The sequence below is a fragment of the Podarcis liolepis genome, assembly GCF_965112155.1.
Source record: "Podarcis liolepis genome assembly, chromosome: 4".
In the NCBI taxonomy this organism is placed as follows: Eukaryota; Metazoa; Chordata; class Lepidosauria; order Squamata; family Lacertidae; genus Podarcis; species Podarcis liolepis.
Genome location: NC_139558.1, coordinates 46,263,238 through 46,278,887, shown reverse-complemented (window position 1 = coordinate 46,278,887; position 15,650 = coordinate 46,263,238). Strand labels below are relative to the sequence as shown.

At 38.2% G+C, this 15,650-nt stretch overlaps 1 protein-coding gene across 25 annotated transcripts in view; it reads left to right on the top strand.

The window, feature by feature from the left end:
* The window catches only part of DMD (dystrophin), a 1,010,042-nt gene that overhangs the window by 864,260 nt on the left and 130,132 nt on the right, over window positions 1–15,650 (top strand). For all 25 annotated transcript variants that reach the window (XM_083498284.1, XM_083498278.1, XM_083498289.1 and 22 more), the window contains one exon: window positions 13,439–13,517. In XM_083498284.1, coding sequence (XP_083354410.1) covers window positions 13,439–13,517 — 79 coding nt within the window. The remainder of the gene's footprint in view (window positions 1–13,438; window positions 13,518–15,650) is intronic.

Here is a 15,650-nt window from a genome sequence, read left to right as displayed (position 1 = left end):
TCCTTTACAATCAAATTTATCATTTTCTTCTGATTCTAGAATTATGAGAAGGAAAACTATGTTATCTACATTCTCCACACTATTCTTAATATTATCAACTTCTATTATATTCTGTTGTTGTTGTTGTTGTTGTTGTTGTTGTCGTTGTTGTCGTTGTTGTCGTCATACCCTACCCATCTGGCTAGGTTTCCCCAGCCACTCTGGGTGGCTTACAGCATATATAAAACATAGTAAAATATCAAACATTAGAAACTTCCCAATACAGGGCTGCCTTCAGATGTCTTCTAAAAGTTATGCAGTTCTTTATCTCCTTGACATTTGAAGGGAGGGTGTTCCACAGGGAGGGCACCACTACCGAGAAGGCCTTCTCCCTAGTTTCCTGGTTACCTAGTCTTGATCATGGTTCTTCTATATGCAAAAAGCCTACATATTTTAGCCTTTCCTTGCAAGGAAGCTGCTTTTATTCATCAATCATGCTGATTTATCTTTTCTGCAACTTTTGTTGGCATCAAACTATAGAATAGTTGTAATTGAATTTGATTTTAAAAGTGGATCTGCTCTGTTATAACTTTCAACTTTCAACACAGTTATTTATCAGTGATTGTTCAGTAAAACAACTAGAAGCATTGGTAATGTTCTCTGAGCTCTTTCCAGACATGACTTGAAGTGTCCAAGGCCTCATGGGTAAAAGGGCCAAATTCTTTCTGCCCCTGACCAGATATGCCTGCATTACCTCTAAGTCCACATGTTGGCCATATCATTTGCACAGTTTATTGTGATAATTATCTTCCAGCTTGAAGACAATAACAATTGTGCAGACTGGATAACATATGAAGGAAGTTTCTCCATTTGGCCTTAATGTCTAATTCATTGTTAGATTTGAGGGCGTTCTGGGATGGGAAGTATGGGCAGAATGTGTTATAACACTCCTCAACATGGGTAGGCTCCTTACTTTTCCCAAATGGCTGTTGTGGTAAAAGGTTTACTGGGAAAGAAGTGTCCTTCTTATGCTATTCTGTCACTATGATTTCTTAGTAAAGTTGCATCATTAGGCAATTCAGCCAGGTAATGTCAAGATGGTTATCTGAACAAATCTTCCATGAGTACCTTACTGACACATACAGTAATGACTTTCCCTTTTGTGAACTTTCTGAAAGCAAAATGCATTTTGCCATCTCTAGTGTGACTTCTCAGTTAATAGATTTAGTGGCAAATAATCAGATGGTGTCTCTAAATTCATGCATGCATGTTGGTGCATTTGAATGAGATGACCTCTGTAATCTCACATGGCATTTAGAGAAAAATGTGCGCATACTGTGAGGATTCCTTCTTTCACATATTTTGAATCATGTCATTGTGGCTTTTGTTTTATTCACCTTGTTTCCAGATTTTAATAACCAAATCAAAAGCAGAGCAGCAAAAACATTGAGACCACAGTCTTTTCAGAGAAGTCCCATGAATGTAATAATGTACTTTGGAGTGAGTGAGTTCGCTTGAATACAAAACCCAAAATAGCTGAGAGATATCATCCCTACAACAAAAACCACTAAGTATTCAAGTCTGAAGAATAAGTGAATTCATTTGGCTCAGTCCTGCCACACTCACACACGAATTTCCATACTCACTTAGAGTATGAGTTTTGTTTACACTATCTCACCTGCCCTCTGGCTACTAATTCATTCTAGCATGTCAAGGCAATTATTATAGCAAACCAAGCCCCTGAGCAAATTGGAAATGCTGTTTCTTTAATCAACGTATAACAAATATTTATTTCTGAAAACCATGCTCTCCTGAAGCCCTGCAGCCACAGCCCTCCATGCTGAGCCAATATTGACTTTACTCCCTGTTTTTAAATGACAGTTAAGAGGGAAGCGGCTTGCACTGTTGGTGGTCCTGTGGAGTTTGAGAGTTAGACCATTTCAGGCATGGATCCTGTGAGTGGCTTTGAGTTGTTCTGCCTTATTCTCACTTCCCTGTCTGTGAAACTGGAATAGCATAGTAGCTGTTGGAGAATAGTAGATTGTGAATATGCAATCTAAAAAATGCTTCTAGCATTGAACTGTAGACATACAGTAGGTTTTAAATGGAAGAGGTATTGGATTTTTTCCCCAGACAGGAAGCTGGGGAGGGGGACACCCAAACACCCTATTGCGCACCCTTCCTTATGATAAGTATCTTAATGTTGAAAGGTATAAAGTATTAGGTTTTGATGACCCACAGAGCCCGGTGGTATGGAAACCATAGCAACCAAGGGTTGCTATGGACATGGGGATATGATTTATGACCTCAATCAAAGGTCAGCTTTTGAACATTTCTGTAATGTTTATTCTGTAAATCATGGGGCATTCTGTAAAAATCTGTTCATATTGAACAACTGAGACTTTATTGACTCTAGTTTGTGTCTGACATGCATATGTTTACAACTTAGTCTCTTGGGGCAATATCAGGAGATTTTATACTTTTTAGAACATTTATACAAGGCATTCTATTACAACTGAGATATAGAAGTAGATGAGCTTTGGGAGCAAATATGTATTTTATATTAATGAACTTGTTTGTATAGTTGTGGGTATTTCCCAGCTCCATACCAAATGTGTTGATGGAGATGGGGAGCTAGCTGTTTAGTAGCATGGAAAGGAGATAAGGATGAGAAGGAATAATCTACACTTTAATTTTAGGGAGAGTTTAGTCATTGCATGGTTTTTTAATGCTAGGTTTTAATCATCCATCTGACAATGGAATTGGTGTAAGTGAATAACTACATTGAGCTGATCAAATGTAACAGAAAACCATGCTTTCCACTTTATGCATGAGTCATAGTTTAGAGCTTCAGACTTGCATGCTACGGTGTCAAGGGCCACCACTGTCAGGCATCTGCTAAGAGCCCCCAATGCTGTAGGGGGCCAGCTGACAAGAGCCTTTGACTCTTCACTACTGCAGCCTACTTGCTTATCTACCTTTTACCCACATAATGGTGGAGCAACAGTCAAAGAAGAATGCCTGCTTGCTCAATGATTCTCCAGCAGGAAAGCTATCAAGTGGTAGCAATGAGGAGGAGGAGCTGTTGATAATGGCCAGGAACAAGAATCACTATGGGATGGAGGCCATGTGGTTTTTCTTGCCCAAGGGCCTTCCAAAATCTGAAGCCCGTAAAAGTGCACTCTACCTCCTCTCTCCTTTTCTGACTGTAAACATTTGCTTCTATTAAGCAACCCACAGGATGAAATCTTGCTGCATGGAGATCTGCCCAGAGATCTGCCCAGCTGTTGAGGTGTCAGGATGGGGCTCTCCTCATTGTCCCACAGCCCACCAACGTCCATCTGGTTGCCACCTGGGCAGGAACGTTTATTTTGTGGCAACTAGCTTGTAATTCCCCTCCTAACTTAAAGCAAGCACCATCTCTGCTGAGTGTTCAGCACCTCCTGAAAATGTATTTGTTCACCTAAACCTTTGCTGATCATTTACTCCTCATTGTTGCTGCTTTTACTGTATTTATTGGATTTTAATGTCCTGTTTTATAGTTATGTGTTATAAACTGTTCCCAAAATTTCAGTGAAGAGCAGTATAAAGGTGTTTCAAATAAATGTGAAAAATGTGGAAATGCATAGTTAAATATGTGAGTTGCCATCTTTAACATCTGAACAAGAGCAAAATTGATACATTAAAGGATATAAATTGTGAATGCTACTGAAAGTAAATATTTGCACAAATGAGCAACTATTTTCTTTTTCTTTACACTTCATCACACAACAGCAGTGAGTCTCCTTAATGTAGTTACTCAGTTAGGCTTAAATCATGCATTAAGTGTGCTAATATTGGTTTAGTCATACTACATTGCACTTCTCTATAAAAATAGAGAGGTTGTAGCTTCATGGATTTGCCTTGCTGAAGCAGTTTGTTGAAGGATAGCACTGAATATGCTGGAACTAGAAGGGATTCAGTGTAACGTTGCTGTTGCTTGTGATTCATGCTTTCTTACTTATTGTATTTATTAAATATGGTGCACAAAGGAGTTTATCAGATTACAGAACCTGTTTCTGTGAATATTAAGGGTCAATGTGAAACGCTTACACTTAGTTGTACCTTGGGACTCATCTAAAATTTGTTAATATTTAGCACAGAAAGGTAAAACATGTTAAAAAATCATGTTAAAAGGTTATTTGCTTCCAGATATTTGAATTCCTATAATCTGAAAAGCCTTTCTTTTCCTTTTCAAAAAAAAAGTTAGATCAGAGCACTCATGAACTAGGGAGTTGTTACCCATATTGTCTTCCCCCCAAGTAGCTCTTTGTTGTGTGTCCCCATGTAGGTAACCTTTTCATTCATCAAGACCTTTCACTCTACAAATGTAGAATACCTATGTAGAATACTAATGGATACCTGGGGATAATTTCATTTTACTTTGATAAAGAGGTTAAGCTGCATTTCACAGAACACACTCACTACATATGTCCAGCATGGCCACCGGCCTGGATGGTTTTAAAAGAGGATTTGAAAAGTTCATGTCTACAGTGGCTACTAGCCATAACGACTATGTTCTACCTCCACTGCTAGAGACAGTATGCCTCTGAATACTAGTCATTGGGACTCACTAGTGGCGAGAGCGCTGTTGGAACTCAGATCCTGCTTAGGGGTTTCCCATAGGCATCTGGTTGGCCACTGTAAGGGGGCTGGACTAGATGGGTCTTTGGCCTGATCCAGTAGGTCTCTTCTGAAGTTATCAAACCTGGACAAATATAAAAATACTGCATACCACCAACTATTGCTGATGACTTTTTAAAATTAGTTGTGCTGATTGATTTCTTGGTATTTCTTCAGTCACTGGTCTAGTTGTGTTGGAGGCGTGAGCTGGAATGGTGGCATCTGCCGCAATGCAACTGAGACAAGATAAGAGAGGGCAGGTTTCAGAGATAAATGGCTTGCGACAAACCATTTCTATGCAGCAGTGCTGTACAGCAATAGAAGCACTTCTTGGGTCTTTATCAGAATAAGCCTCTGGTTCCATATAAGATGAAACCCTTCATTTCATGTCAGGAGCTTCAGCTTGATTTATAACTGTTGATTTGGTTTTGGAATGTCTCAAAATAAAGTTTAGGGTGTTTTTGGTATTCGGTTTATTTTCTGTGAGGCTCATCATTAGCTTCTATTTTTTTAAAAAAATCCAAACATTCAGAGCAGACAGAAATGGATGCATGCAAGAGGCAAGGAAGGAAATACCAAAGACCAAAAAGAAAATGTGGGTAGTCAAGATAAAGAGTAGAGTTGCTTGCTTGGCTTGGAAATCTTTGTACGGGACAGTGTGTAACACCCAACTTACTATGGCATTTGGCTATTAAGTGCCTTTCTTGTTGGTCTGACTGATGTCCTTTCACCAGGTTTCACTTGTTCATGGCATACTTGAATCATTACTTATTTGTGCATGAAGAGTCTGTTAATAGCAGGAACTGACAGATAGGATGCTGAAACATTAGCCCTGTTTATCTGATAGATCTGGTGATATGAAAGTGCTGGGGAAAGGATTATGCCAACTGGTGGCAGTGTCTTTGCTCTGTTCACATGTTCAGCTAAACAGAGCCCATGTGTGTAGTCACTGTTCAGAGATATAGGTGAAGGTGCTAAGAGAGGGTTTGATGGTGAATAGCAGCAGAAGGGGACATCTTCATCAGGAAACTGGCCTGGGACCTCAATATGTGTTGGGAGCATACTCCAGATCACTACCCCACAAATGTTTTCTTCTTCTTAATAAAAAGGGCAATTTATGCACACTTATTTAAAAAGCACAAAGTTTGTTCCTGCGATTTGAATTATATATAATAGGGCTGGCATGATAGTTTAAATCATGGTGGCCATAGAGACTGACCCATGTAGAAGCTCACTAATGATCAGTACAGTAAACTTTAGGTTATATAAGAAGAAGAAGAAGAAGAGTTTGGATTTGATATCCCACCTTTCACTCCCTTTAAGGAGTCTCAAAGCGGCTAACATTCTCCTTTCCCTTCCTCCCCCACAACAAACACTCTGTGAGGTGAGTGGGGCTGAGAGACTTCAAAGAAGTGTGACTGGCCCAAGGTCACCCAGCAGCTGCATGTGGAGGAGCGGAGACGCGAACCCGGTTCCCCAGATTATGAGACTACCGCTCTTAACCACTACACCACACTGGCTCTCGATATAAAATCAAACCACACACAGTCATCCACACAGCTGCAGCTTCCAGTTAGCAACTCACACTTACAGATGCATGCTTAAACCTTGCTGGATCCTCACAGTAAATCTCTCCTGAGATGCTTTTGCTTGAAACTTTTATCTTCACATTCCTCACATTTCCAGAGCTTGCTTTGGGTGCTCTGAATCCTACAAAGCTACCACAAGACAGGAGGAAGCAGGGTACAAAATTTTCAAATGGTGTGGGAAGCCTTTATGAATAGGAAAGACTCCTCACTCTACACCATCATCTTCAATGAGTTGGCAGTGGAGGTGGGTAGAGCTAGCCATTTCCCCCACTACTGCCCCAGGATTCATAATGCCTAAAGATGACTCAGTTCAACAAAATTACCGTATTTTTTGCACCATAACACTCACTTTTTTCCTCCTAAAAAGTAAGGGGAAATGTCTGTGCATGTTATAGAGGGAATGCCTACGGGTGGCATGCCTACGGATTTTCCTCCTCTAAAAACTACGTGCGTGTTATGGTCGGGTGCGTGTTATAGAGTGAAAAATACGGTAATACTACTACTACTACTACTAATAATAATAATAATACCACATAGATTTATATACCACCCTTCATTATAAGATTTCAGGGTGGTTCACTAAAGGGTTAAATGGCTTAGTGTCCCTGTGTGAATAATCTTTCTGAAGGTATTGTTTCACATAAGGATTATTCAACAAATCTTTGAAGAAAACAGCAGTTGGTTATGCACCGTAGTAATCTTTGATAAAATTCCAAGTGATGGTAAAAGAACAGGACTGAAACAAGAGGTTTAAGTCAGGTTGCTTGCTTTCTACATTTTTTCCTCAACTGTTATGCCAAAAGCTTTATTATGTTTCCTGAGTTTGTATTATGTTTTACATCCCTTTTTACCTGAGGAGTAAGAAAAGATAAGGTTATGTATAATATCTCATTGTGAGTTTTAGGATATAATTTCCTATGCAAATTAAGGTAAACAAAAATAGATTTAAACATTAAACAACCATATGTGAAATTATTTCAGTTACTCCATCATTCCACCACTTGTCCAGTACTCCACTTCCCAGGGAGTGAGGAGCTGTTAACACTGCATTTTGGCAGGTGACTTTCCTGTGCTCTCTGTTAAGTGGCAAGATTCTTCCAGTCTAATCATAAGATATTGAGGAAAAGGAGAGCCACTGGGTTTTTGTGTGTGTGTGTGTAAAGAACAGCATCATACAGGTTGCAGTTGACAGCTGTAAGCTCAACGAGAAGAAAAGAAGCTTTTCAGGTGATGTGAGGACTGTTGAGTAACATTTTAGAGCAGGGTGTGGCGTGCCACACTGGTGTGGCAGGAGAATGTGGGCAGTGTGGCGGGAAGATTATAGGACAAGCATTATTATATTTTGGGAATATTTCAGTTCTTATGTAGCTGCATTGTTTTACACTTTCTGGATTTCCCATGATCATATAAGGTAGTTGTGTTCGGTATTATAAATCAAGCACTGCTAGCAGTTGTTTCTGTTTGTTTTCCAATGTTTTTCTTATCAATAAAAAACTGGGTGTCGTGCGAAAAAATTTTTATTCTGAAAGTGTGGCCCAGAGAAAAAAGTTTGAAAACCACTGTTCTAGAGGATTTTACAGGAACTCACATTCATGGGTTGAGCTTAGAAAGCTTTGGAAATATTGTGAACGTGGCTTGGGCGGAGTAGTAGAAGGGGACTGTTTTAGTAAATAATATCGTGTATGCATGGTTGTAAATACTGCCTCTCTTTTGACAGAACAAAAATATAGATACACTGAGAATGCAGTCCTATGCACACTTACTTGGGAGTAAGCTTCATTGTACACAGTAGGACAGGCATTCCCAAACTCGGCCCTCCAGCTGTTTTGGGACTACAAATCCCATCATCCCTAGCTAACAGGACCAGTGGTCAGGATGATGGGAATTGTAGTCCCAAAACAGCTGGAGGGCCGAGTTTGGGGGTGCCTGCAATAGGACTTACTTCTACATGCATTGGATTGTCATGTGAATGTTATGCTTTAATATAAGTGCTTTAAATTAATTGCTTGGGCGACTTTTCAAAATAATCATAATAATTCTATTCTGTCAGCCATAGTTGCTCAGGAGCTTCCAAGTGCTATGTGTTAGCTTCTTTGCCTGATTTGAAAGTTCTCACTGATGTCTGTCTCTCCTCCTCATCTTTTATAAATTGCCAGTGTTTAAAAAGCAAATGGCATTACTATGTAATTAGTGCTCTTTGATGCCCTTAGAAATGAAGCATTAGTTTGACCTCATAGAATTCTCAGCTGGTGACATATTTTATGTGATTAATGATTTACAGAAGGAAAGCTTAAATGTAAATGTTTAAACTTCAGCAAAACGTAAGTCCCCTTGAACTGTTGATAGTTGCTATTAATATTAAATAAATAAAATAATTCCAAATCTTAATCAAGAACCTGAAGGATGTGCAGCCACAATATTATAATCTTTGCTTATATTTTAAACTTGTTATCATATTGGATGAAAAACTAAAGGGATTTTTCCCAAGAGAAATACTCCAATAACTTGTGTTTTATGTTGTAAACTGCCCTGTGATCTTCAGGTGAAGGGAGGTATAAAAATGTAATAAACAAATAAAATAAACAAATAAATAATGGTATTTCAGTTCCTGTGGAAGAAAGATTTGAAGAAAGTAGCAGAAATGTGTGGCCATGTGAATGCTTTCCCTCATAGCAGAGAATTAATGAATATCACTATAGTTCGTGAAATCGTAATTTGGTTTATTAATATTGGTTAGAAGAAAAGCTATTTGTTTGCAATCAAGAGACAGCAATCTACCAGAAATAATAAAAAAGCAATTTCTTAAAATGAAAAAGGGAAAGACAATGTGCAGAGGGGAAAGGCAATGTAGATTTCCTAAGGATTTTTTTTATTTATGAGTTTTCTATAGATCTGTATTATGCAATAGTAATAGGGATAGTCTAACCAAGAACTAAAGACTAAGGTTGTGCACATGGTTTAATCCTACCTTATGAGCAGCAAATCCTATATCCCTTCCAAGTGAAAAGCTCTAAAGCCACTCAGATTAAATCATTTGAGCACCATGGTATATTGCCATAGATGAAGGGATTTAATTTCACGTAGGTTATGCACCAACTTCAGAATTAAAATTCTAATGTCTCCAGTAGCTTGCCAGGCACTGTGACATCTTTTGAATTCATTGCTACAGAATGTTCCAATGTCCACTAGCATAAATGAGTTTTGAAAAAGATTCAGTATTGCAGAGGATTGCTACTTGCTGCATTAGCCAGAAATACATCATTCACATTCAGAGGCAGTATATGTCTTCCAGCCAAGTGCTGCAAACAAACAAAAGGAGGATGAAGGTTGTGTTCTACTTTTGTCAACTGCCTAGCAGCATATGAAGCATTGTTGAAGATGCTAGGCTAGATGGATCATTGACATGATGCATCATGGCAGTTCTTGTTAAAAGAATTTGGTATGAATTCTATCTAAATGGTTTTGAGAGTGTCTTTTGTTGTCTTGGTTAGTTGTTCCTTTAACTGGTACTCTATTTGTATTGGCTGAAGTACTATCTCTGGTAGTACTGACTGCAAAACTGTACAATATCTATTATTTAAGTTAATCTTGCAGGTGTGCAAATGTTTTCAGGTACACAGCTATTGTCACCAGTGCAATGCTTCTCAGAATGTGGAGTGGGACTTTTGGGAAAAGTGGAACACATGAAAGGGGAGAGCAAAGTTTGAAGTTGGTAAAGGCAGATATTTTTTCACTATCACCATCCAAGGCAAGGTTGGGTTGAATTATCCACACTGGACTTGTGGTGGACTTGTGGTCCACACAACGCAGCCACTTGATTTATGAAAAGTGCTGCTTTATCTGGTGTTCACTCGTATGTGGTTTTAAGAGGGGTTAGATATGATTTGTTCCACTCACTCTAATGATCTGTACATACTTTCTGTTAGATGGTTGGTGCTAGGTTGAGGGTATCAGAAGATAGGATGTTCAGATGGTAGGATGTTTTCATCTTTCATATAGCTCAGTTGCTGGAGCATGAGACTCTTAATCTCAGGGTCATGGGTCCGAGCCTCACATTGGGCAAAAAGATTCCTGTATTGCTGGGGGTTGAACTAAATTAGTCTTTTGGTCCCTTCCAACTCTACAGTTTTATGATTCTATAATTCTAGAAGTGAGCAAGAATCAAAAAATTTGAGAAACACTGCACTCATATTTGATGTTCCTCTTTATTCAGCAGTAGAAGCTTACCACCACCACATACCAAGTTGATTTGACACATACATCTGAACTGTTATGTGGAACACCTGCTTATAATCCAGAAGTTGCCTATTAGCAAATTCATGTTTCCAGTATTCTGACAAAGTTAGAATAAAACAAACAAACAAAATTCTAACAGGAAAAAATACAACACTCAAATGTGTTCCTTGACCATCCTCACTGCTCATAATATCTTTTTTAAAAATTGGGAATTGCTGCATGAAATTAATTCAATTATCTCAGTTTTGGGAAGCAGGCCGCACCCAGGATTATAAAAGCTGGAAATGCTGAAAGGCATAGATAAAGGTTGTGGAGGGGTGAATGTGTTGCATTACTGTAGAAGCATAAAGAGAGTCTTTGTTTGTGTCTTATTACGTAGGAGGGTAGGCATTTTGTCTGTTTCTTTATATTTATAAGTGTGTGTAATGCATTTATCCAAAGTCTAAAAGCTGAATAGAAAATATAAATGTGTGCAGAAATGTATGGCTTTAGCAATAAATGTCACTTATTGTATATACCCAAGAATGGAATTCTTCCTGATCAGCCACACATTCTAGAAATCAGTTTATTGGATTTTTCATCCTTTTGTCTTGAGAAGTGATTGAGATTCCCTTGTTAAAAATATATAAATTTAAAAATCCCATCTACACTATATTAATTATGTAGGAGAGAGAGAGAAAGTTTAAGCAACGAAGAATTTCAGATTTTAACAAATTATGACTATACAAGCCCATACAATAAATCAGCCATCTGGAAAACATTCCTTATCACCAGTGCTTTTTTTCTGGGGGGCAGGGGGGGTCACAGGAATATGCATATGCCTAAACATTTTGTGAATCTTTGTACTTTTGTCCATTTACTGTATTTATTTTCCCTGATTTGAACTATAAAATGGTGATTTTCTTGAGTCAAAATGAGAGTACCCCTAAACATTTTTTTAGAGAGAGAAAAAAAAGCACTGCTATGTAGAGGAATATTCTACAATATGTAAGTGGAGACCTACAAGCTTTTTCTTTTCTTTTTCAATTTGTGGTATAATCAAACACAGCTTCCAAACATTGAAAGGCCATAATGTAGCAGGACACTGAATGGAGTTTAAAAATATTCAGCAAATGAAAATGACAAGATTTCACAGTGGCTTCAATAAAGGGATAAGAAGCAACAAATATTTCAGATAATAATAACAGCAGAATATAAATGTTTGAGATAGTAAGAAGACATTCATAATGAAATAGCTAAATCGGAAGGAATATTAGTTTAACAAGGTCAGATGAGAAAGAAGTATAAAAGTAAAGGTCATTAGGAAAAACCAAGGTAACCCAAGTAGAATGAATAAATAATGCTTGAAAGAAGAAGCATAAATATAAGAATAGAAGAGGCTGAGAACAGAACTGTAAGGAACCCCAACAGAAAGAGTGGAAAGGGAGCCATTAACACCAACAGCTGGTGGAGAGATAGTATCAAATCCATGAAAGAATGTGCCCATGAAAACATGGAAAGTACAAAGAGACAAGAATAATAGATTGGTCAACAGTATCAAAAGCTGTAAAAAGGATCAAAGAGTAAGAAGTGAATAGTTAAATTGTCATGAGATGTAGCTAAAAGATCATTAGCAACATTAAGAACAATTTCAGTTGCATGGTGACAGCAGAAGCCAGATTTCCATGAAACATGGAAACATGGAAAAAACAAAAAGAAAATAATACATTGGGAAAGGAAAGGCGTTTTAGAAGTGATGGGAGATACAGACGATCACTCAAACGTTGTTTGTCATTTAAGGGGAGAGATTGCTTTGCCATTGTAACTACCTGACTTTTTCTCAACCATGTCTTTACCTAACTTTTTCTGAAAAATATAACAATATAAGCAAAACTAGTACTAGCATGGGAACCAAAATATTTCGAAATATGAGCAGCAATAACCACTGAAAAAGATCCACAATAAATACACTACATATTAAAAGTTCATTTGCGACCTGATAACTGAAAAAAGAGGCAAAGGCTTGGTTGAACTTGTGTTGCTTTAAGATTAAATCCATAAAACACCTGCATAGGGAAACAGCTATTGGTGCAGAACTAACTTCAACATAGAACTAAAACTGCAACCGCTAGGGCAACCAAACTCTTGTCTGCAGGAAACAGAGTTACCACTATCCAACTTACTTGCTTCCTGGGCCATGCCATGAAGGCAAGTAGGTAGACCTTGCTGCATCACCCACTCCCCTTCCTGAGACCCCATAACTCCAGGCAGATGAGACAGGTTGGTCCTACAGGCAGCTCCTGTCCCAATTTATGACCCCATATCTCAGACAGCAAACCTCAGAGCCAGCCCCTTACCCTGAAAGGTGCCCTTCCCAAAATATGAGTAGCAATCACCACTGAAAATGATCCACACTAAATAAACCATATATTAAAACTTGATTTCTGGAGACTGTTTTATTGGAGGCTTTCAGAACAAAACCTACATTGGGGTTTTCAGACTGACCTGGCAAATTTCCAAGTTAAGAAAGGTTTTCCCAAATGGGCATTGCCACAGCTTATACTGCTTATTTATAATTTTCCATTTCAAAACATTACAATACATATATTCCATCACAAACAACAGAAAAGTGACTTGTCACTTTAATGTTGATAAGAAAAGAAACCATATCTAGAAGGTGGAAAGTTTGTTGGATTTAAGCTGGCTTTTATCCTCATGGGCACAACTCCAAACACATTAAGGTTTCACTCTTGCACATAATTATACATGCATGTGTGGCATCTACTTCATTTGGATTTGTGTGAATAGAACTGTGTACACGATTCCAACAAAATGTTCTTTCCCTGTCTAAAGCATTAATTCTGCCATTTCAAATTGTTGCAGGAGTAAGTTTAGCTGTATTGACATCTAATAGCAGGATTATTGGGGTGGGGAGTTTAACAAGACACCTTATTGTCTCCTTTATTACACTGAGTCATTTTCCCTCTACACAGGTGTCCATTGATGAGCGTATCAGGCAGTTGCATGAGGCCCACCGAGATTTCGGTCCTACTTCTCAGCACTTCCTTTCCAGTAAGTAATTGCTCTTTGTTGTTGTTGCTAACTTGCTTAAGAAACTATTAAAAGTTTGTTATGTAGTCAGTCTTTACAGAAATGATAGCTAGGATTTCTTGTCTGGCCTTTGATTAGAAACTACCATTGTGGACCATTTAGTAATCCAGCAGTTAAGATTCGGTGTGAACTGAAACTTTGGCTCAGAAGTTCATAAAATTCTGATGCAAAAAAAAGCCTCTAAAATTATGACCTACCACTCATAAACACAAGATAAAGTGGTAAACCTATTTAGTGACTGTTCCACTTCAGACTAGGATGTCCCTGGATTTTGGGCACCTGGTGCGAATATAATTTCCAAGGTACAGAAAATTAAATGCCAGGGAAAGGGGCTGTAGGTAACCTAGCCATCTTGCTGGTATTTTATGTATAGACTTTCCCTGCCATGGTTGAGTATTCAACCTGGGCATAAATATACCCTTACTTGCCACTTGAGGTGATATAGTTGAAAGACACAGGTTTACCACACTTATCTGGTGTTTGTTTGCGAAAACAACATTTGCTACCTTCCAACAACTTGGTTTTTTTTAGTATGACATTCGTTCTTTTCAATGTTTGTCTACATTTAAGAAGAACTTTCTGTACAGAAAGACATTGACTCAAACAATTACAGGATCTTGTTCATTAGAATTTGATCTATATACGTGCTATTGTTTATTTGTTGCTATAGGAGGGAATAGAAGCTATTCATTTATCTGGGTGCAGCCGGTGACAACCGATAGAGTGGTGAAGTGAGCATGCGCTAAACTGCCAGAGGCAAGCGCCAGATCCTTTCAATTTTGTCTCAAGATTTCTATTAGTTTCCACTGTCTCATAGAACTTACTGTGAGCCATTAAGAATAAATCCTACTCCCATTTACACAGCCTCATCCAAGGTTCCATTTCTTGGGCATAGTCTGAACATGCAGCAGAATGAATTCTGGGTTGGTAACATGGATTGTACTGCTTCAAACTGCCAATGTTGGCTCACACTTTTGAATCTTCCCTTAACAGTAGACTATTAGTAAGGAAGTGGCAAAAAACTCCCCCACCCCCCGAGCTTTATTTTTGTTGGAGACGGGGAAGCATTCAAAAATTATATAAATTTTAAAATATTATATATCTATATATATTACCAGCAATCTGAAGTGGAACTGTATACCCTACCACCTCAGTATTCTGCCACCTCATTGAATGTCTAGAGTGAGACAGTTTTTCAGTGTGGCTTTTATATGAGAATATTTGCTAAATAGATAATTTGTCTGCACTGTGTATTATTTCTGCATAGGTAGCATGCCTATAAAGATTCAAGTGATGTGCAACAAGGAAAAATAGTTTGTTCTATCAAAATCAAACAGGAAAGCATTCATCTATTCTGACCCATAGGATAGTTCCAAAATTGTTGTGACTGCAGGATTTCCTAAAGCAGGTTGTCTGACTCTGTAGAATCTACAAGAGAGCCAGGCAGATAGTGCTACTTGTAGCTTTCAGACTCTTCCACTCATTAAAAATCTTATATCAAAAAATATATGGAATATATACTAAACACAGCGTGCCTAATTTTATCCTTGATGTGAGTGGGCAGTGAATACAAAGGGGCAGTTGAATTTCGAATAGGGGCTAGTAAACAAACAAACAAACAAAAAAAGGAACTTGGAACACACATTTATCATTTATGAGAATAAGAGGCAGTCCTAGCAGCTACATAAACATCTTTCAACTTTTACTAAGCCATCTGCAGGTGTGATGATCTATTGAATCCTGCAAAGGTTGGTTTTAAGACACTAGTTCCGTCAGTCTTCTCTGCATCTTTATGGATATATACATGAACCACCTCTGCGGGATCTCGAACTTGTTTTTATCATTCTATTTGCTGGCTACAAAATCATGCATCTTGTTACACACCACACCAATCTCCACAGCAGTACAGGACTTTCAGACACATTTTACGCAGGGTCTGTGTTTGCTTTTGGAAAATGAGGCACAACAGAGACCGTGGTGTCTTTATAAGATATGGTTTATTTACACATATATATTAACCTGAGTCTGAATTAGAGGGATCCCCAGCATTATACTCCAAGAGGGTCTCTTGCCTCTTCCATAAGCACAGCATTG